This window comes from Salmo salar, chromosome ssa16, assembly GCF_905237065.1.
Source record: "Salmo salar chromosome ssa16, Ssal_v3.1, whole genome shotgun sequence".
NCBI lineage: Eukaryota > Metazoa > Chordata > Actinopteri > Salmoniformes > Salmonidae > Salmo > Salmo salar.
In genome coordinates this window covers 1464180-1490227 of record NC_059457.1, presented here as the reverse complement: position 1 = coordinate 1490227, position 26048 = coordinate 1464180, and the positions used below count along the sequence as shown (strand labels likewise).

The window sequence follows — 26048 nt, the reverse complement described above, 5'->3', positions numbered from 1 at the left end:
ACGCCTGTCTTTGAATTGACAAAACATTACACACAGCTATTGTCAATGTACTCTCCTAACATAATCTAACTTTATGCTTTCGCCGTAAGACCTTTTTGAAATCGGACAACGTGGTTAGATTAAGGAGATGTTTATCTTTCAAAGGGTGTAAGTTGTATGTTTGAAAAATTAGAATTTTTACATTTATTTGGTTTCAAATTTGCCGCTCTTGAAATGCACCTGCTGTTGATAGGGTGCACCACGGGTGGCACGCTAGCGTCCCACATAGCCCCAAGAGGTTAATTATGTTAACATATCTTACATTACTCATATCACATGTATATATACTGTATTTTATATCATTTATTGCACCTTCCCTATGCCGCTCGGCCATCGCTCATCCATATACTTACATGTACATATTCTCATTCACCCCTGTAGATTTGTGTGTATTAGGTAGTTGTTTGGGAATTGTTAGATTGCTTGTTAAATTTTACTGCACTGTCGAACTAGAAGCACACGCATTTCGCTACACTCGCACTGATTTGAGGAGGACGGAAGCTAGCTGTCCTCCGGCTACACCATGATTCTACCCTACAGAGTAATGTTGAGGCTACTGTAGACCTTCATTGCAAAACAGTGTTTCAATCAATTATCTGGTGATATGTGAGTTTACAGGGTAACTTTTTAAATGTTTCATTATTTTTATTTTTATGAAATTCACTGAGGATGGTCCTCCCCTTCCTCCTCTGAGGAGCCTCTACTGGTGTGTTTCCCCGCATGTGCATATGTCTATGCGTGCGTGCATGTGTTCATGCCTGCCTGCTTGCCTGCGTCCGTGTCTGTGTGTGAGCATCTCTCTGCAGGGCTCAGTAGCTGTGTTCTTCTCATCTCTGCATCATCTGCAGTAGCACATCTACAGTAAGTAGCCATGAAATGGGATTATGATCATATCAAAGTTTATTTGTTGCGTACACAGATTAGCAGATGTTAAAGCAGGTGAAGTGAAATGCTTGTGTTTCTAGCTCATGCAGTGCAGTAAATGTCTAACAATACAATACAAAGATATACATTTTTTTTTTTTAAGCAAAACAAGAAATTAAGAAATATCAGAACGAGCAATGTCCCCCACAATTCCCCACTCTCCCATGCCGAATAGCCTTCTCGCAGGCTCCATTTCCCTACGTGGGATCATTGCGAACCATAGGTCGAGATTTACATGTACATTGAACAACACAGCAGCTTTTCGGCATGTTTTGTTATTTACGCCGAAGTTGGCTCTTTTACACTGGGAGCCAATGGGAAAGAATGTCTGTTTTCCCCAATTTGTGGGCGTGGTCAAGGGGAATTCCTTATTATTAGGTGAATATTAACTTGGCCTATGGACGATATATAAGTATGTACAGCAGTAGTTAAATAGGAGGACCTACTTTATGTTGAGAATACAGCATGTACATATAAAATGAGATCAAATAAAATCTCAACAGAATTATGCTGCAGGAATGCTAATCTTATTTGTATCTAAGTACAGAAACAATTTCAGAACAATAAACATTATTAAAGTGACCAATATTCAATGACTCTATATACCTGCACAGCTTCCACTGTCCTTTCTGGAGCACAGCTATCTCTGTGCTCACATCATTTGTTACATCTTGCAGTGACACATCCTCTTTGTGCCGATAAATAAGTTTGCATGTTTGCTTAACAGACAGTCTTCCTAGAAACATGCATATTAACTAGTGTCTGAAATGCCATAAGGCTGTCAGGATGGCATTTCAGGTCAAAAACAAAAGGTACATGTATTATTCTGAACAGAACTTGCTATATTATTTTGGGGAGACAGATTTTATCCCTGTGGGGATTTGTATTATTATGAATATTTATCGGTGTAGCCGGACAGTGTTACAAATGTTATTCTCCCAAAGCCACAGGAGCCACAGGTGCAATGCTGACCCAAATGTCGCCAAAACACAATGAAGCAAAAATAACAAGAGTTGTTCTCTAGTGTGGTTTATTAGGTATGATCCAGTTGGCTACCTGGCATGGAAACTATGACCTCTCCCCCGGGCCTTTGCCCTCCAGACTCTAGAAGATGCCCTGCCCTACAGACACTGTGTGTCCCTGTGTGTCCCTGGTGTCTGGCATGGTCTGACCAGTCTAGGACCTCCAGGCATAGGGACTCTGGCTATAGAGGATAACTGGATGACTGGATGAGTCACTCCCTGGAGGCACCACACTGCATGCCCAGACTGTGTGGAAGTAGTGGGAGCTGGCTGCTGGTAGCTTGTGGCTGTGTGGATCAGTTGGTAAGTGCATGTTGGTAAGAGTGTGGCTCTACCAGCAATGCCAAAGTTGTGGGTTCAATTGCCTCAAGGGATCACATACAGAAAATGGATGATGTGTGGCTCAGTTGTCAAGAGTATGGCTCCAGCAGTGCCAAGGTCATAGGTTTAATTCCTGCAGGGATCACATACACATACTATGAGGCTGGATGAGGATGTCCTAAAGTGGACTCCATACTGTGAGAACAGAACCAGCTCCATCTGCTCACTCACTCTGGACAATCAGTAGATCCCCAGTCAGACTAAGCTAAATCCCAGGTTCTGCTTCGCATAATTGAGGAAAAAATAAATGGACCAATTTGGATCATGCAGGAAGTAAAGACATTTAATGACATGTGGAGAGTTTGAGGAGGTCAAACGACATTGAGAGAGAGCCCTTACTGTCAACATCATGTATTTTCTGCCCAGCCAGCAACATAATGCCTACAGCAGCCTAGCAGCCTCCTATACTGTACCTGTCACATAAATTCAGGGATTACGTTCTGCTAGGAAACAGTTTATTCCATCACCATCTCATCTCTGATGGACCCTTTGTGTTTGGACTGAGTGTGGCTGAGGTGCACCCATTCCCAGCTCTGAAACCAGATTGCATAGCGGAGAAGGTACGGTGAGATTCGAAATGGTCGGTAATCTGTTTGTTAACTTGGCTTTCGAAGACCTTAGAAAGACAGGGTAGGATAGATATAGGTTTGAAGAAGGGGATGACCGTGGCAGCTTTTCATTCTTTGGGAATCTCAGACGATACGAAAGAGAGGTTGAACAGGCTAGTAATAGGGGTTGCAACAATTTCGGGCAGATCATTTTAGAAAGAGAGGGTCCAGATTGTCTAGCCCGGCTGATTTGTATGGGTCCAGATTTTGGCGGGTTGCTGTGGAGGGTGTCGGGCAGTTGACCGGGGTAGGGGTAACCAGGTGGGAAGCATGGCCAGCCGTAGAGAAACGCTTATTGAAATTCTCAATTATAGTGGATTTATCGGTGGTAACAGTGTTTCCTAGCCTCAAAGCAGTGGGCAGCTGGGAGGAGGTGCTCTTATTCTCCATGGACTTTAGTGTCCCAGAACGTTTTTGAGTTAGTACTACAGGATGCAAATTTCTGTTGGAAAAAGCTAGCCTTAGCTTTTCTGTCTGCCTGTGTATATTTGTTCCTAACTAAAGTTGCATATCACGGGGGCTATTCGATGCTAATGCAGAACGCCACAGGATGTAGGTTCATTGATCATTTGTGTGAGATTGAGGGCATCAAGTTTAGATTGTAGGATGGCCGGGGTGTTAAGCATGTCCCAGTTTAGGTCACCTAGTAGCACGAACTCAAAAGATAGATGGGGGGCAATGAATTCACATATGGTATCGAGGGCACAGCTAGGGGCAGAGGTAGGTCTATAGCAAGCGGCAACAGTGAGAGACTTGTTTCTGGAGAGGTGAATTTTTAGAAGTTGAAGCTCGAATTGTTTGGGTACAGACTTGGATATTAATACAGAACTCTGCAGGCTATCTTTGCAGTAGATTGCAACACCGCCCCCTTTGGCAGTTCTATCTTGGCGGAAAATGTTATAGTTAGCGATGGAGATTTCAGTGTTTTTGGTGGTTTTCCTAAGCCAGGATTCAGACACGGCTGAGACATCCGGGTTGGCAGAGTGTGCTAAAGCAGTAAGTAAAACAAATTTAGGGAGTAGGCTTCTAATGTTAACATGCATGAAACCAAGGCTTTTACGATTACAGAAGTCAACAAATGAGAGCACCTGGGGAGTGGGAGTGGAGCTAGGCACTGCAAGACCTGGATTAACCTCCACATCACCAGAGGAACAGAGGAGAAATAGGATAAGGGTACGGCTAAAGGCTATACGAACTGGCCGTCTAGCACGTTCGGAACAGAGAGTAAAAGGAGCAGGTTTCTGGGCACGATAGCATAGATTCAAGGCATAGTGTACAGACAAAGGTAAGGTAGGATGTGAGTACATTGGAGGTAAACCTAGGCATTGAGCAATGATGAGAGAGATATAGTCGCTAGAGACGTTTAAACCAGGTGATGTCATTGCATATGTAGGAGGTGGAACAACATGTTTGGTTAAGGCATATTGAGCAGGGCTAGAGGCTCCACAGTGAAATAAGACAGTAATCACTAACCAGGACAGTAATGGACAAGGCATATTGATATTAGAGAGAGGCATGCGTAGCCAAGTGAACATATGGGTCCAGTGAGTGTTTGGGCTGACTGGGGACACGGCGATTCAGACAGTTAGCAGGCCAATGCTAACAAGCTAACAGTTAGTAGGCCGGGGCTAAACAAGCTAGCAGTTAGCAGACCGGGGCTGGCAAGCTAGCAGTTAGCAGACCGGGTTAGCAAGCAAGCAGTTGGCAGACCGGGGATATCAGTTAGCAGACCGGGACAGGCAATGGTACTGCGTATGACTGTGTGATGGAACATTTTATGTTTGTGCTTTTCTAATAACCAGTTTCTGTGTTCTGTGTTTGTGCTTTTCTAATAACCCATTTCTGTGTTCATGCAAGTTATTGACTCACTATCAGTATCTGCAATTTGGCAGTACGCCCAGAACCTTGTTTTGAGAACGAAAGGGATATCTCAGTTTCAAGGTCTCAGCTTAGAGAGAAGAAGCCTCATGAGGTATTGGTCGGTCACATGCATGAACCAAACATTAATGCTGAATTAATTATGAATGATGAATAAGCTAAATCATGCATATATAACTTGTCTGTGTAAGCAGTATATAAGAGAAGTAAAGGGACTGCTCCGGTGGAGCTCACTTCAGACCGGTACTTTATGCATCTAAGTTTGATTGTGACCTCTCCAGCTTGCTGTTAAAAAACAATGATTAATTTAAGATTGACTTAAAGTGTCCCTGTGTAGAATTTCAACAACAATTTGGCGTCAACGAACAGGATGATTGATTCTGCCTGTGGAGTTTTCCAGTGAGGGTCTGAGAGGAAATCCAGTGGCACATTTTATGAAGCGTGAGGGAAATTCCCGTCTGACCAAAAGACGACGAGAGCCCGCCCAGACCAGACCCTTACTGTGAGCTGCCCAGGAGGAAATGCATCATCTGCAAATAATTGAGTGACATGGCGACTGAATTTCAGTAAGGTAAGTCAATTTCAATGAATCTGTTTAAAAAAATAAAACTGAACAATAAAAAGGTAACCATTGTCACTGGTGTAGAGAGGAGTAGGCAGGAGGCAGTGGCAGGTTTAAAACTACAGAATTTATTTAAGCACCATAGATCAAAGTGGGACGAAACCCAAACCCTGTTATGCTCAAAATAATTCTTCATAAATAAAAATGCACTGGGTGACCCCAAATTGCAAAATATAAAGTACTCAGGAAATAGTAGGCGAGATTCCTCTCAGGAAAACAAGTAACATTTACAATGACCAACAAAGACAAATGGAAGAGGGGTTACATATACAGTGATAGAGTGGGGATTGAAACCAGGTGAGTGTAATGATGACGAGACATGTCCGGGGTTGATGAGTGAAGGGCCGGACGGCTGAGCTGGACAGGAGGGGGAGCCAAAGCGAAGACTGGTGTGACACCCATAGTCTTATGGTGAGAAGACTATTCACTAGTCTTATGGTGAGAAGACTAGAATGATGGTGAATAACGGTACCATTGAAAGCCCAGCTGACAGCTGTCTGTAGGCATTTATTGAAGAAATGTCTACGTAGTCTGCAACCACTACAAATAGCGTGTTACTGAGCACAGGGTGTTATTTTATATGTATAGAAAGAAGCAGCAAGAGAACCATTGAAGACACAGCTGAAGTCGGAAGTTTACATATACCTTAGCCAAATACATTTAAACTCAGTGTTTCACAATTCCTGACATTTAATCCTAGTAAAAATTCCCCCTCTTAGGTCAGTTAGGATCACCACTTCATTTTAAGAATGGGAAATGTCAGAATAATAGTAAAGAGAATTATTTATTTCAGCTTTTATTTCTTTCATCACATTCACAGTGGGTCAGAAGTTTACATACACTCAATTATTATTTGGTAGCATTGCCTTTAAATTGTTTAACTTGGGTCAAACGTTTCGGGTAGCCTTCCATAAGCTTCCCACAATAAGTTGGGTGAATTTTGGCCCCATTCCTCCTGACAGAGCTGGTGTAACTGAGTCAGGTTTGTATGCCTCCTTGCTCGCACACGCTTTTTCAGTTCTGCCCACACATTTTCTATAGGAATGAGGTCAGGGCTTTGTGATGGCAACAACTTTGTTGTCCTTAAGCCATTTTGCCACAACTTTGGAAGTGCTTGGGTCATTGTCCATTTGGAAGACCCATTTGCGACCAAGCTTTAACTTCCTGACTGATGTCTTGAGATGTTGCTTCAATATATCCACATCATTTCCCCTCCTCATAATGCCATTTATTTTGTAAAGTACACCAGTCCCTCCTGCAGCAAAGCACCCCCACAACATGATGCTGCCACCAGGTGCTTTACAGTTGGGAAGGTGTTCTTCTGCTTGCAAGCCCCCCCCCTTTTTCCTCGAAACATAACGATGGTCATTATGGCCAACAGTTCTATTTATGTTTCATCAGACCAACCTAAGTTTATGTAAACTTCCGACTTCAACTGTACGTCCCTCTGTTTTAGAAGAATGTTGGAATTCCATTCATTTTAATTGGGGCTTGTCTATCTGACACATGCAATGCTGCAGGTTGTAGCTAGCAAAGATGGGAGATGGAGGGATGAATGGAGGAGTGCAGTCAGTGGTAACAGGAGCAGTGTGCTGAGCAGAGCAGGGAGCACAGGTTGCAGAATAGGTTTTTGTTGAGGGATTGAGGGATGGGGGAGAAGTGCAGTCAGTGTTAACTGCAGTGTGCAGAGCAGGCAGCAAAGGTTGTAACTAGTAGAGCTGGGTGATGGAGGGATGAAGGGATGGTAGATAGATGGATGGGAGAGAGCAGTGCAGTCGGTGATAACTGCAGTTTGTAGCTAGCTAGCAGATGTAGGTGATGGAGGGATGGGGAAGAGTGCAGCAGGCAGTGTTAACTGCAGTATGCAGAGTAGAGCAGGAAGCAGAAAGCAGGCAGCTAGAAGTGGGGCTGCAGAGCTCGCTCTCTCTCTCTTTCTCTCTTATATAACTGGTCCAGATGCGTCCCAAGCCTCGACCCTGTATACCTCATTAGAGGATGGGGATTGGCCAGGCCGGCAGGGCTACCATGCTGCAGCGAGGATCAAAAGGATGGAGAGCTGGACATTGGGAAGAGGCCATGACTGGATCTGAGGGCTTGTATCTTTCAGTCAGTGATTCACCGACCAAACAGTGTCAATGTGAAAGCAGGCCAGGATTAGGGCTAAGGGCCTGTGGGGGCTTGGTACCGCCTGCTTAAAGAGGTCATTGACTTAACTAATTATGTGGCTAACACTTTGGAGGCATGCATTGTGAAACCATGGAAATGGCCATAGAAAAATAAAAAAGACAGACCGTTGCACTAAATAAATCATGTACATTGTATTGCACTGGTCATTCTGACCTCTCTTTCTTTTCTTTTCTTTTTTTTGTCAATTGTTTTAATTTTATGATCAAGCAAATAGGCAGAATAATCAGCATTGGACAATTGTATTGTTAGTGCACGTCCAACACATTTTAACATGATATTTAATGTAACAGAGTAAATTCATAGTACATGCATGCCCTACCAAGCAACTATATATACACTATGCTAATCAATTCTACCATTAGAACAAAACAAAAATGAATCGGAAAATAAACCTTCTGACCCCATACTGACATAGAGAATCTTTCCAGTACCATGCAAAAAGTCACGAATGTACACACACTCATGCACCCATGCACACAAACACTCACTCACAGACAAGCACACACACTCATGTACATGCACACACTCGCACACACCCACATGCGGCTGCTGTCACTACAGTGTGGTGAGTTTTAATGGGTCACAGTGTCCTTGTTGTCTCACCTCATCTCTGGAATAAATCATCAGCAGTGTGTGTGTGTGTGTGTGTGTGTGTGTGTGTCTGTCCCTCCCACTCTCAGATCATAGAGATTATCTCCGATAGGAAATCTATAGTCCACTCCCAGCGGGGAACTCTGGGACACTGGAGGAGTCAGGCAGGATGACATGGCATATCATTCGGGACGTCTTTCTCTTATTCAACCTGGTGGATCCCACCGATATACACAAACAATGTATTCATTCATCAGCATTGATCGGTTTGGTTTGAATTCCACAAACATTGTGACTTTCACAGTCCCTAACCATATTCTTTATATCGTTCCTTTCTGTTAATTTTTTTCATTGTGAAATCGACATTGTTTTTATATTCAGATCATTAAATTACTCCACCAATCAGTGCAGATAGAGCAGCTTTCTATGGACCAGCCAAGCTATTTGTTTACATGCTTGATGAGCAGACAAGTGTAGGGCGCAAGATGTGAAGAAATGCTGCGGGTGGGGAAAGAGCAAGAGAGAGGGATGGATATGGAGGAGGCTTGGCATCATAATATGATGTGCATTATAATGTGTTTAAGATATTAGTAGGCCTATCATTACTTCACTGAATTCCATCATTATATGGTAGCTAGATACCTAACTACGGAGGAGTGGTAAAATACTGTATGGAGGAACTTTGAACATCCGAGAGTTGGCTCAATGCAGAGGCTAGCTGAATGTCCTGGACCAAAGCTAGCTAACAAACTTGTGTGTGCAGGCGCTTTATTAACCGGTTCCCATGCTTTAAAAATAATGGTTCTGTTCACTAGAGATCCCTTTCGTGCCCGGTTCTGTTTTTTGTTCCGTTTTTTTTTGGTTCGGTTCCCTGAACCGGTTCCAACCCCTAGTTCAGGTGTTTGACGCCATCAAACGAGAGTGTGAAGTGCGTGTGGGCGAATGTTTTTCATGTGTGCATGTGTTTGTGTGTGTTTGAAGTGCATGGCTGATGGTTTCCCTATGCCTCCTAGCACCCTAATTAAATGGTGTTCAACTGGCTTCTTTGTTAATTAAAAAGCAGTACAGTAAGGTATTAATGCAGAAGTGGTTTTTAAAGCTAATCAGCTGTGCAGAGAGGGGGGGGAAGAGAAGGGGGTAGTGAGAGGGGGAGAGAGATACAGAGAGCGAGGGAGGTAGAGATACACAAAGAGATATTTTAATATAAGTACTGTAGTTACCTACATTGTACTGTACCTTAGACTGCAGATTGTGGTATTTTTCTTTTTTTAACTAATTGTTTTATTATATGTTAAAGGCAAGCAATAGGAAGAATCCATTACTGGTGGCATCAATGCCTGTCTGGTCCAGCGGTTACAGCCACACACATAATTATGCCAGAGTCGTCATGGGTTCGAATCTCAGTTTAACAAAATCGTCTTTGGATAGGTTAAAATGCATAGAGAGTTTTACGAAATTAAATAATAAAGCCACACAATACCGGCTTTCAATCCACAACAAAAATGCCGGCATCAAAATGAAAGTACAGTAGGCCAATCCTACTGTAGCTGGCGCATAACAGCTTGCAATGGAAATCTCACCTATGTAATGGCCATCCACACCAAATACCATACCTATATTGACACATTATACATAGCCTAACCATAAAACATGGGGCAAGCATCCACACTGGAGGAAAGTTTATTGTTCTACAGTAGGCCTATATCTGTCAATCAATTGATTGCCAAAAGCAGCTCATCAACTCAGGGAGGGAAACACAAACAGTAAGCTATTATCAGTTTTCCCAACTTTCATTATCTCCCAATGAATAGGCTAATGGGTAGCCTACAGAATGTATTGGAATATAATCAAATAACAAGGGGCCTATTGCAAACATCGACGGCACAACCATTCTTGGTCACCTCATTACCGCTCTCTGAAATATTACATTTACATTTACATTTAAGTCATTTAGCAGACGCTCTTATCCAGAGCGACTTACAAATTGGTGCATTCACCTTATGATATCCAGTGGAACAACCACTTTACAATAGTGCATCTAAATCTTTTAGGGGGGGGGGGGGGGTTAGAAGGATTACTTTATCCTATCCTAGGTATTCCTTAAAGAGGTGGGGTTTCAGGTGTCTCCGGAAGGTGGTGATATGTATGTTGGTGTTACCTTAGTCCTGCTTGCAATCACAGTCTTTCAAGATGCAGTATGTTCACCCTCTGGTTGGTATTATTGTCACGTCCTGACCAGTAAATGGTTTATTTGTTATTGTAGTTTGGTCAGGATGTGGCAGGGGGTGTTTGTTTTATGTGGTTTGGGGTTTGTTGGGCTATGTGCTTATGTAAGAGGGGTGTTTGTTTTATGTGTTCCGGGGTTTTTTGGTCTATGTTCTATGTAAGTGTATTTCTATGTTAGTTCTAGTCTTTCTATTTCTACGTTTAGTTAATGGGGTTGACCTTCAATTGGAAGCAGCTGCTCATCGTTGCTTCTGATTGAAGGTCCTATGTATAGGGGTGTTTTTGTAATGGGATTTGTGGGTAGTCTCCTGTTTTGTGTCTGTGCACCTGACAGGACTGTTTAGTGGCGTTCGTTGGTTTTTTGTATACGTGTTTCTTTTGTTTTTCCTTCTTTTAAATAAATAAAGAAGATGAGTATACACGTTCCCGCTACACCTTGGTCCGTTACAATTATCATGGGAACAACTCAGTCCTTTTTGAACATACTAATGGTGATTTATCTATTTTCATCCATTTCACAAGCTGTACAATAGAAACAAAATGTATTTCCTCATTTACAATGGCAATTCTATTGTGGCAATTTACCTGCCACTTTGTATGAATGGAAACTTATTTTGGTGTAGCCTACTGTTATTATTTTATTTGTTTCTTATTTACACTACCGGTCAAAAGCATTAGAACACCTACTCATTCAAGGGTTTTTCTTTATTTTTACTATTTTCTACATTGTAGAATAATAGTGTCGTAATTGTTGCCGTGTTGAATTGACCAAACCGCAGCAGGAATGTGGATACTCATCTTTTTAATATTTTCGAGCAAAGTATACACAGAAAACAATAAACACGAACGACTCCAGACAGGCTAACAGGCTACTTACAAATATCATAGCAGTGTTAACACAACCACCCACAAACCCAAGTGACAAACATACTCCTAAATATATGACTCCCAATCAGGAACAACGATAACCAGCTGTCCCTGATCGGGAGCCACACAGACCAACATAGAAACACAACACCCAGAACAAACATACACAGACATCTTCTGCCACGTCCTGACCAAAATACTACACAACTACACCCTCTGCTGGTCAGGACGTGACAAATAGTGAAGACATCAACACTGAAATAACACATGTAGTAACCAAAAAAGTGTAAAACAAATAGCCACCCTTTGCCTTGATGACAGCTTTGCACACTCTTGGCATTCTCTCAACCAGCTTCATGAGGTAGTCACCTGGAATGCATTTCAATTAACAGGTTTGCCTTCTTAAAAGTTAATTTGTGGATTTTTTTTCCTTCTTAATGCATTTGAGCCAATCAGTTGGGTTGTGAAAAAGTAGGGGTGGCATACAGAAGATTGCCTTATTTGATAAAATACCAAGTCCATATTACGATGGTGTTGGAGTCGTGTTTGGTCACGCAGTCGTGGGTGAACAGGGAGTACAGGAGGGGACTAAGCACACACCCCTGAGGGGCCCCAATGTTGAGGATCAGCGTAGCAGACGTGTTGTTGCCTACCCTTACCACCCTTACCACCAGGAATCAGGAGGATAGAATTATGGTCAGATTGAGGGGGAGAGCTTGTACGCATCTCTGTGTGTGGAATAAAAGTGGTCTAGAGTTTTTTTTCCTCTGGTTGCACATGTGACACGCTGGTAGAAATGAGGTAAAATGGATTTAAGTTTGCCTGCATTAAAGTCCCCAGCCACTAGGAGCACCGCTTCTGGATGAGCATTTTCTTGTTTGCTTATGGCCTTATACAGCTGGTTGAGTGTGGTCTTAGTGCCAGCATCGGTTTGTGGTGGTAAATAGATGGCTACAAATAATATAGATGAGAACTCTCTTGATTGATAGTTTGGTCTACAGCTTATCATGAGGTATTCTACATCAGGCAAGCAATACTTATGAGAGGTATTGAGATGTTGAATGCACCGAGCTGTCTGTCTAAACTACTGGCACATAGCTCGGACACGCATGCATACGTCACAAGACATGCCACAAGAGATCTCTTCACAGTCCCCAAGTCCAAAACAGACTATGGGAGGCACACAGCACTACATAGAGCCATCACTCCATCACATGGAACTCTATTCCACATTAAGTAACTGACACAAGCAGTAAAATTAGATTTAAAAAAAAGATTTTAAAAACCTTATGGGACTGTAAAGCAACACAAACATTGGCACAGACACATGCATACACACACACAAGATAACATAAGCACTATACATACACATGGATTTAGTACTGTAGATATGTGGTAGTGGTGGAGTAGGGGCCCTTTGGGAACACATTGTGTTATGAAATCTGTGAATGTATTGTAATGTTTTTAAAATTGCATAAATTGCCATGCGCGCGACACTTCTTTACCATTTCAGATAGTGTCTGGAACGCACGAACAAAACGCCGCTATTCGGATATAACGATGGATTATTTTGGACCAAACCAACATTTGTTATTGAAGTAGCAGTCCTGGGAGTGCATTCTGACGAAGACAACAAAAGGTAATCAAACTTTTATAATAGTAAATATGATTATGGTGAGTGCTAAACTTGCCGGGTGTCTAAATAGCGAGCCCGTGATGCCTGGGCTATGTACTTAGAATATTGCAAAATGTGCTTTCACCGAAAAGCTATTTTAAAATCGGACATATCGAGTGCATAGAGGAGGTCTGTATCTATAATTCTTAAAATAATTGTTATGCTTTTTGTGAACGTTTATCGTGAGTAATTTAGTAAAATGTTAGCGAATTCCCCGGAAGTTTGCGGGGGGTATGCTAGTTCTGAACGTCACATGCTAATGTAAAAAGCTGGTTTTTGATATAAATATGAACTTGATTGAACAAAACATGCATGTATTGTATAACATAATGTCCTAGGGTTGTCATCTGATGAAGATCATCAAAGGTGAGTGCTGCATTTAGCTGTCTTCTGGGTTTTGGTGACATTATATGCTGGCTTGAAAAATGGGTGTCTGATTATTTCTGGCTTGGTACTCTGCTGACATAATCTAATGTTTTGCTTTCGTTCTAAAGCCTTTTTGAAATTGGACAGTGTGGTTAGATTAACGAGAGTCTTGTCTTTAAATAGCTATAAAATAGTCATATGTTTGAGAAATTGAAGTAATAGGATTTTTAAGGTTTTGAAAATCGCGCCACAGGCTGCAAGTGGCTGTTACGCAAGCGTCCCACCTAGCCCATAGAGGTTAACGTTTTTAATGTCCTGTTGGTAGTATAATCTTTATCATAGGTCATCCATTTTATTTTCCAATGATTACACGTTGGCCAATAGAACGGATGGCAGTGGAAGTTTATTCACTCGCTAAAGAATTCTCAGAAGGCAGTCCGACCTCAGCCCCCTTTTTCTCCGTCTTTTCTTCACGCAAATGATGGGGATTTGGGCCCATTCTGGAGAAAGCAGTACATCCTTCGCGTATGAGTCCTTAAATAAAAATCCTTTTTGTCACGACTTCCACCGAAGGTGGTTCCTCTCCCTGTTTGGGCGGTGCTTGGCGGTCGGCATCGCCAGCCTACTAGCCATCACCGAGCCATTTTTCCTTTTCCATTTGTTTTGTCTTTGGTTCTTTCACACCTGGGTTCATTTGGTTTAATTTCTGTGTGTATAATTACCCCTGTTGCCTGCACCGCTGTCGCATGGTCCAGCGTGGTATACCAGCTGAGCCTCTGTTTACATGTATAATTACCCCTGTTGCCTGCTTAGGTTTGTGCGGGATTATACATGTTATGTTGCTCGTTGAGGTTGTGCCTCAGGTTTATTTACGTTTATACTGAGTATGTATAAGTTTAGGAGCATCGTTTTCCTCCTTCCGTGAGCACTGTGTTCTCTTGTGTCATGGCGGTTTCTTGTTTTGGTATTGTACCTGGCCTTTTTGTGTTGTGGACTTGCCTATTAAAGACGCTACTTGGACATCTCTGCTCTCCTGCGCTTGACTCCTTCACCGACCTCTAACACATGTCGCAACCGAATCCCGCACCGGAATATGATGGAGTCAGCAGGAGCTGATGCGCTCCCGACATCAATGGAGGAGCGCGTGCAACACCACACGGCAGCATTACACCGTCTGGGGACCGCGATGGATCAGGTGATGGCGACAATGGAAAGATGGGAGAGAGGTGGCCTTCCTACACCTCCACCAGCCACACTCCAACCAGTCCCACAACCATCTCCTTCGTTGCCTGGATCCAGTGGAATTCGGCTCGCGCTCCCGAGGGAGTACGATGGGACGGCTGCCGGGTGCCAGGGGTTCTTACTCCAGCTGGAGCTATACCTGGCAACCGTTCACCCGGCTCCTTCGTGAGGTGAGAGCGTAAACGCCTTCGTCTCCTGTCTCTTAGGCAATGCCCTGGAGTGGGCCAACACGGTGTGGAACGAGCCAGACTCGGCAAGGGACCACTACCCAGAGTTCACCCGACGCTTCCGGGCAGTGTTCGACCACCCACCTGAGGGCCGAGCGGCGGGTGAACGTCTGTTCCATCTTAGGCAGGAGACAAGGAGCGCACAGGACTTTGCCCTAGAGTTCCGGACCTTGGCCGCCGGCGCGGGACGGAACGACAGGGCCCTGATCGATCACTATAGGTGCAGTTTGCGTGAGGACGTCTGTAGGGAGCTAGCCTTTAGACACCACCCTCACCTTGGACCAGCTGGTGGACATGTCCATTCGGCTGGACAACTTGCTGGCTACCCACGGACGTCCGGATTGGGCCCTGTCAGTTTCACCCCCCATCCCCCCCGCTCCAACGCCCATGGAGCTAGGAGGTGCTGCAGCAAAGGTGACCACTGTACCAGCTGTGGTTGTAGAGGGCACACTGCTGACCGGTGCTGAAGGGGCTCTTCAGGGAGTCGAGACGGCAGGCCGGGCACTGTTCGGACACCCCAGGTGAGTCGGCACCAGGCTCACCCAGAGTCCCCTGTTGGTCACATGTATGTGTTGATTTCCTTTCCTGAGTTTTCCCCTCATTTCCGGCATAAGGCGCTAGTAGATTCAGGTGCAGTGGGGAATTTTATTGACCACGGTTTTGCGCATAGTTTAGGGATCCCCTTGTTCGGATTGATAAACGCTTCCCAGTGCACGCTTTAGATAGTCGACCATTAGGGTCAGGGCTAGTCATGGAGGCCACGGCTCCACTGGGCATGGTTACGCAGGAGGGTCATGAGGAGAGAATTTGTCTCTTCCTCATTGATTCTCCTGCATTTCCAGGATTGGGGATTCCCTGCTTGGCCTGTCACAACCCCAAGATTTCGTGGCAACAGAGGGCTCTAAAGGGGTGGTCATAGGAGTGCTCAGGCAGGTGTGTAGGAGTTTCCATTGGTGCAACGACGGTGGAGAGACCAGACCAAATCTCCACCGTGCGCATTCCTTCAGAAGATGCCGATTTGGCTATCGCCTTCTGTAAAAAGAAGGTGACCCAATTACCACCTCATCGACGAGGGGATTGTGCGATAAATCTCTTGGTAGACGCTGCACTTCCCAGGAGTCACGTGTATCCCCTGTCACAGGAGGAGACGGTGGCTATGGAGACATATGTCTCTGAATCTCTGGGGCAGGGGTACATTCGGCTCTTCACGTCACCTGCCTCCTCGAGTTTCTTTTTTGTGAAGGAGGGAGGTCTGCGTCCGTGCATTGACTATAGAGGTCTAAATTCCATCATTGTGGGGTACAGTTACCCGCTACCTCTCATCGCCACGGCGATTGAGTCATTTCACGGGGCACGCTTCTTCAAAAAAGTGGATCTCAGGAGCGAGTATAACTTGGTGCGTATCCGGGAGGGAGATGAGTGGAAGACAGCGTTTAGTACCACATCCGGCCATTATGAGTACCTCGTCATGCCGTACGGGTTGAAGAATGCTCCAGCAGTCTTCCAATCCTTTGTAGATGAGATTCACAGGTACCTGCATGGGCAGGGTGTGGTGGTTTATATCGATGACATTCGCATATATTCCGCTACACGCCCTGCGTATGTGTCTCTGGTGCGCAAGGTACTTGGGTGACTGTTGGAGCATGACCTGTACGTCAAGGCTGAGAAATGCTTGTTCTTCAAACAGGTCGTCTCCTTCCTAGGATATCGCATTTCCACATCAGGGTTGGTGATGGAGTGTGACCGCATTACAGCCATGCGTAATTGGCTGACTCCAACCATGGTAATGGAGGTACAGCAGTTTTTAGGGTTTGCCAACTACTACCGGAGGTTTATCCGGGGTTTTGGGCAGGTGGCTGCTCCCATTACTTCACTGCTGAATGGGGGACCGGTGTGTCTGCGGTGGTCGGCTGAGGCGGACAGAGCTTTTGGTCGCCTGAAGGCTCTGTTTACCTCGGCTCCCGTGCTGGCTCATCCGGATCCCTCTTCAGCATTCATAGTGGAGGTGGAAGTGTCCGAGACTGGGATTGGAGGCGTGCTCTCACAGCGCTCAGGTACGCCACCGAAGCTCCACCCCTGCGCTCTTTTCGAGGAACCTCAGCCCGGCGAAGCGAAACTATGACGTGGGGGATCGGGAGTTGTTGGCTGTCGTCAGAGCTCTGAAGGTATGGAGACATTGGCTTGAGGGGGCTCAACACCCTTTCCTCATCTGGACTGACCACCATAATCTGGAGTACATCCGGGCACCAGGCAAGGTGGGCTATGTTTTTCACCCAATTTAGGTCCACTATTTCGTATAGACCGGGTTCCCAGAACACTAAGTCAGACGCACTGTCCCGACTGTATGATATGGAGGAGCGGTTCATCGATCCTACTCCCATACTTCCGGCCTCTTGTCTGGTGGCACCGGTGGTGTGGGAGGTAGACACGGACATTGAGTGGGCGTCGCATTTAGAGCCTAATCCACCACAGTGTCCAGCTGGACGGGTGTACGTTTCGCTTGAGGTTCGCGACAGGTTGATCTGGTGGGCTCACACATCACCCTCCTCGGGTCATCCGGGCATCGGTAGGACGGTGCGATGTCTTAGTGGGAAGTACTGGTGGTCCACTTTGGCCAAGGACGTGAGGGTTTATGTGTCCTCCTGCTCGGTGTGCGCTCAGTGCAAGGCTCCTAGGCACCTGCCCAGAGGGTTACAACCCCTTCCCGTTCCACAGTGGCCTTGGTCACACCTGTCGGTGGACTTCCTGACCGATCTGTCTCCGTCACAGGGCAACACCACGATCCTGGTCGTTGTGGATCGGTTTTCTAAGTCCTATCATCTCCTTCCTTTGCCCGGTCTCCCTACGGCCCTACAGACTGCGGAGGCCCTGTTTACACACGTCTTCTGGCACTCTCGGGTTTTCACCCCGAGAGTAATGGGCAGGTGGAGAGAGTGAACCAGGATGTGGGTAGGTTTCTGCGGTCGTATTACCAGGACCGGCCCGGGGAGTGGGTGAAGTTCATCCCATGGGCAGAGATGGCCCAGAACTCACTCCGCCACTCCTCTACAAACCTATCGCCCTTCCAGTGCGTGTTGGGTTATCAGCTGGTCCTGGTCCCGTGGCATCAGAGTCAGACCGAGGCTCCGGTGGTGGACAAATGGATGAGGCGCACGAGGGAGACCTGGGAGGCCGCCCACAGGTACCTTAAACAGGCCAAAGGTTGGCAGAAGACAAGCGCTGACCGCCACCGCAGTGAGGCCCCAGTGTTCGCACCGGGGGACCGGGTCTGGCTCTCGACCCGAAACCTGCCCTTCTGCCTGCCCTGCCGGAAGCTGGGTCCGAGGTTTGTGGGGCCATTTAAAGTCCTGAGGAGAATAAACGAGGTGTGTTATAGGTTACAGCTCCCCCTTATTACCGTATTAACCCCTCGTTTCATGTGTCTCTCCTCAGGCCGGTGGTGGCTGGTCCGCTTCAAGAAACTGAGGTGCGGGAGGTCCCTCCGCCCCCCCCTGGACAGAGGAGGGGTCCCCGGCGTATGCAGTTCGGTTGGGGAATATTTTAACCCTCTGGGTATAACATCACCAATGCACTTGCTAATAAACTCGCTCACCGAATCAGCGTATTCATCAATGTTATTTTCCGATGCTATGCGGAACATATCCCAGTCTACGTGATTGAAGCAATCTTGAAGCGTGGAATCCGATTGTTCGGACCAGCGTTGAACAGACCTGAGCACGGGGGTGCCTAAGCCAGCTCGTCAGGCTTCCACGTCCTAGCTGGCTCGAGAGGTTTCCTTGCCTCGGTTGGCTCGGCAGGTTCCCATCCCATGTCATGCTCCGCCGGATCATCGGGCTTCCACGCCGCAGCAGGATCGACGGGCATTCATGCCTCAGCCGGATCGTCAGGCTCCTATGCCTCAACCGGCTTGCCAGGCTCCCACGCCCATGCCGGTTCGTGGGGAGTTTACCTCCAGCGGGCTTGCCCAGCGCCCATGTCTCGGCCGGCTCGCCCAGGTGAGGGGGGGGTACTGTCACGCCCACTCCCGCTCTTCCCCCCTGGCGCTCGAGGGCACCAGGCTGCCCTGCATTACACACTTCTGCCACCATTTACGCACACCTGCCTTCCCTCATCACACGCATCAGCGATATTGGACTCACCTGGACTCACTCAATCACCTGTTTATTACCTTCCCTATATTTGTCAGTTCCCCGCTGCTGCATTGTGTGTCATCTGTCTTTGTGTTTCCCAGTTCTGACGCTGTTCCTGTCCTGTTACATGTCAGTTCCTAATTAAATGTCAACTCCCCATACCTGCTTCTATTCTCCAGCGTCATTCCTACAATAGATCCATCCTTCCTCAGTGTTGATAGATCCATCCTTCCTCGGTGTTGATAGGTCCATCCTTCCTCAGTGTTGATAGGTCCATCCTTCCTCAGTGTTGATAGGTCCATCCTTCCTCAGTGTTGACAGATCCACCCTTCCTCAGTGTCGATAGGTCCATCCTTCCTCAAAATAGCTATTATCTGCACAAGCAGTGTTATCTGTACAAGCAGATAACCCTAAACAGTACGATAGATTAAATGTTCTTGAGCTCACACATTCTCTAAGTCTAGGTAATGTCTTAGTTCACTCCAATGAGTCATTTTCAATGTGCTTGTTTCTCACTACAGGAACAACAGCTTATTCCCAATGTTCTGGCTGAAAAACAACAGCCGAAACTACAGAGGGAAGGAGATAAAAATGTGCACAACATGACAACATAATTTGTAGAGGAGAAATTATCACTGACCTCACGCTCTGGTTGCCTCTAAGGGCACTGCCTGCACTGATGGCTTTGTTAAGCTTTTCACTGTTAATTGGTGCACCAAGTGGAGATCTCCAGGATAAGAGGAAGAGAGTGAGGATAGAGAGGGAAAAGGAGAGAGGGAGCACATAGTGTACAGACTGCAAAGAGGAGAGCTGCAGGATCTGATGATAGAGGAAGCGAGGGAGGAGAGAGGACAGAGAGCGAGAGGGATAGAAAGAATGAGGGATAGAAAGAGGGAGAAAGCACAGAGTTTCTAAACCCAGAGGCGCAACATCGCAAGACTTCCGGGAACGCTTGCGAAACAGATCAAATAGACCAGGCTGGGGTTTGATAAGTCAATGAGAGAAGTGAAAGATTCTTCCTTAGTTTTTAATTTTCTTGATATCGAAATGCACAACCTAGATTTAAGCCAATGTCTTAAGTAGTTGAACATAGTGAAAGTGACAAACTGAAACGTTTTTATTTAGCCAGAAACTTTATATCGAAGAAGTGTCTTTCATTTGATGGCTTGCGTATGCGCAGTTCGGCGCGAGACGACCATTAGACCTGATGACGTGTTTCTGCGCATGGACTTAGCTAGCCAACATAGCCATAACATCAGACTCATGAGGCAGACATGCCAGAACGTTCCGATTTGAAACCAAAGTTTGCAGGCAAAACCTTTGCCGCGGTTTTAGTCAAGGCAGTTGATGCAAACTATCCACTTACGAAATGCACTCATTAAAAAGAACCTCCACGATGTCCATCTTGCTAGCTACTATTTAGCATTTTATTCAAGCGGATAAGGTAGCGACGTAGGCAGTGATGTAGTTTTTCTATACCAAAAGAGTCTGTCATTTAAATCAGACCCTAGTTACCTAGGGTTGGCTTTTCAAGACTAGGTAGGGAACTGAGTCCTTGGAAGGGAGTAGTGGCGAGTGGGACCGAAAAGGAGCACTTATGCGCTCATCGCCTTTTTAGGAAACGCATGGAGTGCACTACACACATGAATGGTAGACATTTTGAGTAGCTATAACAGAATCTCTACCCTACTGCTCCTCCTCTGTCTCCTGGTGGTTTTTACTCTTTCATTAACGCTGCAACCTATTTCCTTGGTTTTGCATGAAGCCTTTTCGCAGCTCTTTCCCCAGGTTTTAAACCGAGAGAGAGAAGTGCACCTCTGAGATCCAGAGATATAGATATATGCTCACTCACACACTTAACTGATACACTCACATACACTGAGTATACCAAACATTAGGAACACCTTCCTAATACTGAGTTGCAGCCCCCCCTCTCCCTTTTGCCAGCAGAACAGCCTTAATTCTACATCTACAAGGACTCTACAAGGTGTTGAAAGTGTTCCACAGGGACGCTGGCCCATGTTGACTCCAATGCTTCCAACAGTTGTGTCCTATATTGACTTGTACTGATTTGTATTACTCTCTAATCTTGAGGCTAGAAAACATAACATTATGGTAAGGGTCACATCAGGAACGCAAGTTAAGTGAACCACCTGTGCACCACTGCCCTAGCCAAGCCACGTCAGATATATGCAGAAGCCTTCCCTAACCTAACCTTGAGCGAAACAAAAAGTAATGGAAGTTGACTCTGATGAATAGTGAAGCTCGCCTTGCACGCACGCACACACACACCCACATACCCCCCCCCACCACCACACACAACTGCTGTTGGTTTGAAAAGGCTGCTTGTTTCCCTCGTCTCTTTCATCTCTCTAACTGCAGCACCACGAGCACAGTGGTGCCCTCATTAAGACTGGCTTATTGCTGCCTTTATTCAGACCAAGATAACACATTATAGACCTGGACTCCTTCCAAATAATCACCTTCTCATTCGGATTGTATGTGTGTTTGGGTGTGTGTTCAGTGTGTGTGTGGTCAGAGAGAGAGTGGGAAAAAGAGAAAGAGAGAGTAGGAACCATTTGATGCAATGCTTATTTACATGTTTAGCTTGATTGGAGAGGAAGGAAAGAAGATTCCAGGAATTTGACAAAATCTGAACTAGAATGTTCTAAAATATTATTTCACATTAGCATTATCTCACATTAGCATAAAAACACTAAGTAAATATACTGTATGTTGATGGTGTTAAGTCCCAAATGTTACCCTAATTCTTATATAGTGTACTACTAATAGTGTACTACTTTTGACCAGAGCCCAGGAAACCCAGCAGCCATGCAGTTCTTGACTCAAACTGATGCACCTGGCACCTACTACCATAGCCCATTCAAAGGCACTTAAATGTTTTGTCTTGCCCATTCACCCTCTGAATGGCACCCGTACACAATCCATGTCTCAATTGTCTCAAGCCTTAAAAATCCTTCTTTAACCTGTCTCCTCCCCTTCATCTACACTAATTGAAGTGGATTTAACAAGTGACATCAATAAGGGATCATAGCTTTCACCTGGATTCACCTGGTCAGTCCATGTCATGGAAAAAGCAGGTATACTTAACATTTTGTATACTCAGTGTATTCTGAACTGCATGCACCTGTGACCTATTTCTCCCTGCAGAACCACCCGCTAACCAACCAATACTGAACAAAAATATAAACCCAACATGCAATATTTTAAATGATTTCAACAACTTTACTGAGTTACAGTTCATATAAGGAAATCAGTCAATTGAAATAAATTCATTAGGCCCTAATCGATGGATTTCACATGACTGGGCAGGGGCGCAGGCATGGGTGAGCTTGGGAGGGTATGGGCCCACCCACTTGAATGAGTTTTCCCCACAAAAGGGCTTCATTACAGAGAGAAATACTCTGTTCCTGGGCTGGTGTGGTTACACGTGGTCTGCAGTTGTGAGGCCGGTTGAATGTACTGCCAAATTCTCTAAAACAACATTGTAAGCGGCTTATGGTAGAGAAATTAACATTCAATTCTCTGGAAACAGCTCTGGTGGACATTTCTGCAGTCAGCATGCCAATTGCAGGCTCCCTCAAAACCTAAGACATCTGTGGCATGGTGCTGTGTGACAAAACTGCACATTTTAGAGTGGCCTTTTATTGTCACCAGCACAAGGTGCACCTATGTAATGAACATGCTGTTTAATCAGCTTCTTGATATGCCACTCCTCCGGTGGATGGATTATCTTGGCAAAAGATAAATGCTCACTAACAGGGATGTAAACAAATTTGTGCACAAAATTGTAAAGAAATAAGCTTTTTGTGCGTATGGAAAAATTCTGGGATCTTTTATTTCAGCTCACGAAACATGGGACCAACACTTTACACTTTGCGTTTATATTTTTGTTCAGTATACATGCCTGTCCATTCAGCACCATGGTCAGAGTCAACCAACATAAGTACAGCATTACAACCCCTACAGGTCCCTTCAGCACCATTGTCAGCGCCAATCGCAATACCTAACCAATCTACATGGCTCTCCTTTCAGCACAATGGACAGTGCCACATTACATATCTGTTTTCAGCACTCTTTTCAGACAGGATTAAAACAGTAGTGCTGTTTGTTCAGCACCACCTGCCTACCACCATACAGTCGGCAGGACCGAATACCCTCCTAACCAGAAAACATACTAGATGGATAGACATAGGGCTATTTCCTAATTCATTGGAATTGTTACAATATAGGGCCAAAAATGTGTCAGTGCACAGGCAGTCCGCATTAGTCTATTTCTTAACATGAAACCTGAAATCCTAACACTTGATTAGTTCCATGCATAGGAAGACACTGAAATAATAGGCATATGTGTTAACTTTTGATCACTTTACCAGGCCAGATAAGCTGACAATACATAATATTCAGTTCATTTGTAGGCATATAGCTAACCTAAAACGCTATACACAAACCTTGCAGGTGGAAGGTTTAGGACTACTTCCAAGACATTACTCAAAAAACAAGCTGACCTAGCGGCACTCTCTGACTTACCCGAGGCCCCCTGCATCCAGCCGCAGATCTTATAGACGGTGGTGGTGGAGAACAGGAAGAAGAGAGTGAAAGAAGCAATGCAAGCTATCACCAGCATCATTGACATCCCGATGAAGAACGACGCGGCCTTGAACGCGGTGGAAGGGATCTGAGCGAACTCGGTGAAGGTCCCTGTGCAGTCGAGCTCTCTCTGGATCCCGTCGCCGGTGCAGAAGTGGAAGAGGCCGAAATAGCCGGCCTGTGGGGTGTCCACGCCGTCCCCGATCCAATAGGGCTGGCTGAAGATCACCACGTTCAAGATGGCGAACAGGATGGTGAAGATGGCCCACAGGAGTCCGATGGCACGGGAGTTGCGGACATAGTTATGCTGGTATAGTTTAATATCTTCCGAAGACATCGATGGGAGCATCGACGCAGCCGATCCGGGTATCATTGTAGCACAGTTTGTGTTGTATCCCAGTCCCGGTATTCTTATGAAGTAGGTAATAAGCCTATTAAAGTAGGTCTATGAGCAAAGGGGGGCACTGACTAATTAATTAGTTGAGCAATGGAGGAGTCAGTAGATATGTTTGCTGAATAAATGCAACCCAAAGTAGCCTATGCACCCATGCAACTGAATGAATCACATCAAAGGCAACATCTTGCAAGCATATTCAACTCATGACGTCGCACCCCGATGCTGGCGCATAAACTGAATAGCCAAAAGCTAATCTGCAAGCTTGCGCCTTTATTTAGCCTAAATGATAACTCTGAGAATGTGGCGACTCCTGAACTAGCCTATATGAGAAATAATTTCCTCCCACCTTTCTCATAGGCTATGTATGGCCGTCTAACCGTTTGTCAGACATCGCTTCTGGCACATGTCACGTGTATGTCTCCGGAATACCTCCTTGAAAAACACAGCAAATATCAGATTGTTATTCGGATATTACCCATAACACATTACTCATTTTAAGATTCAAAACAATAACAAATAATAAGGACTTCCAATAGCTAATAGAACAGCAGTTTTTGCAATAGCCTATGGCTCTTTCCTAAGCAATGATTACGACAGCGACGGCGTCAAACCGGAGCAAACGAAACGCAATGTCTATGATGCTTTCCTTCTTGTATAGCCCAAATCACAATCCTGCGGGATAATTCACAGCATCTAGCGGGCTATAGATAACGCACAGCCCAGTCCAGGTAGTTGCTACAGATATTTTTTTCACGAGCTACGGCAGCATCAGCAGCCTCCGTCAGTGATGCCGGAAGAAGGATGAGGAGGATGAGAAAAAAGAGAAAGACACGATTCAATACCCTCACCAGAGGAAGCGGACAGAGATGAGCGTGTCAGCGCTGACGGTGTTCCGTTCTCTCAATCTATAACAAGTCTGTGTTTGTCTGTCCCATGAGCTGGTTTAATATAGGCTGTTATATTCTCAGCACTATTGTCGAAGATATGTATAGCCTACGTGAAAAGCCGTCAAAAACACTGATGCATCACAACCCACTCTAGCTCTGGTAGGCTACCCTCTGTAGGCTAGGCTACGGAACAGCATCCGGATGACAATCTCTCCTAAATCACTGCAATTAGATGATCCGAGCCGTTCGTTCGTCGAAATGGAGCCTATACAATAATCGCGGAAGCGTTTTGCTCACGCGGCTCGGTCAGGGGGAAATTGTCCATCACAGACAGATTCCGTTGCACTGGCCCGGTTTGGTTAGTGCACGCGGCGCGCCTCCCCCGGTCTCTTTCCAAAATGGTAGACTACCGGTGCAGAACTGATCGCCACCGCTGCTGCTGTGCTCATAACAGGGGGGGGGCAATATGTCTAGTATACTGAACAAAAATATAAACGCAACATGTAAAGTGTTGGTCCCATGTTTCAAGAGCTGAAATAAAAGATCTCGGAAATGTTCTATATTCATCAAAAGGTTATTTATCTCAAATGTTGTGCACAACTTTGTTTACATCCCTGTTAGTGAGCATTTATCCTTTGCCTAGATAATCCATCCACCTGACAGGTGTGGCATATCAATAAGGTGATTAAACAGCATGATCATTACACAGGTACACCTTGTACTGGGGACAATATAAGGCCACTCTAAAATGTGCAGTTTTGTCACACAACACCATGCCACAGGTGGCTCAAATTTTGAAGGGAGCGTGCAATTGGCATGCTGACTGCAGGAATGTCCACCAGAGCTGTTGCCAGAGAATTGAATGTCAATTTCACTACCATAAGCCGCCTCCAACATCATTTTAGAGAATTTGGCAGTACGTCCAACCGGCCTCACAACTGCAGACCACGTGTAACCACACCAGTCCAATATCTCCACATCCGGTTTCTTCACCCTCGGGATCGTCTTAGACCAGCCACCGGGACAGCTGATGAAACTGAGGAGTATTTCTGTCTGCAATAAAGACCTTTTGTGGTGAAAAACATATTCTGATTGGCTGGGTCTGGCTCCCCAGTGGGTGGGCCTGGCTCCCAAGTGGGTGGGTCTATGCCCTCCCAGACCCACCCAT

The 26048-nt window shown here is 45.5% G+C and overlaps 1 protein-coding gene across 2 annotated transcripts in view; it reads right to left on the bottom strand.

Moving 5' to 3' along the window:
* Nucleotides 1-25266, bottom strand: part of LOC106573024 (LHFPL tetraspan subfamily member 3 protein) — a 73873-nt gene extending 48607 nt beyond the window's left edge. For both annotated transcript variants that reach the window (XM_014147623.1, XM_014147624.1), the window contains exon 1: nt 23537-25266. In XM_014147623.1, the coding sequence (XP_014003098.1) occupies nt 23537-23969 (433 nt within the window). In that variant the 5' untranslated portion in view covers nt 23970-25266. The remainder of the gene's footprint in view (nt 1-23536) is intronic.
* Between the last annotated feature and the right edge of the window lie 782 nt (nt 25267-26048).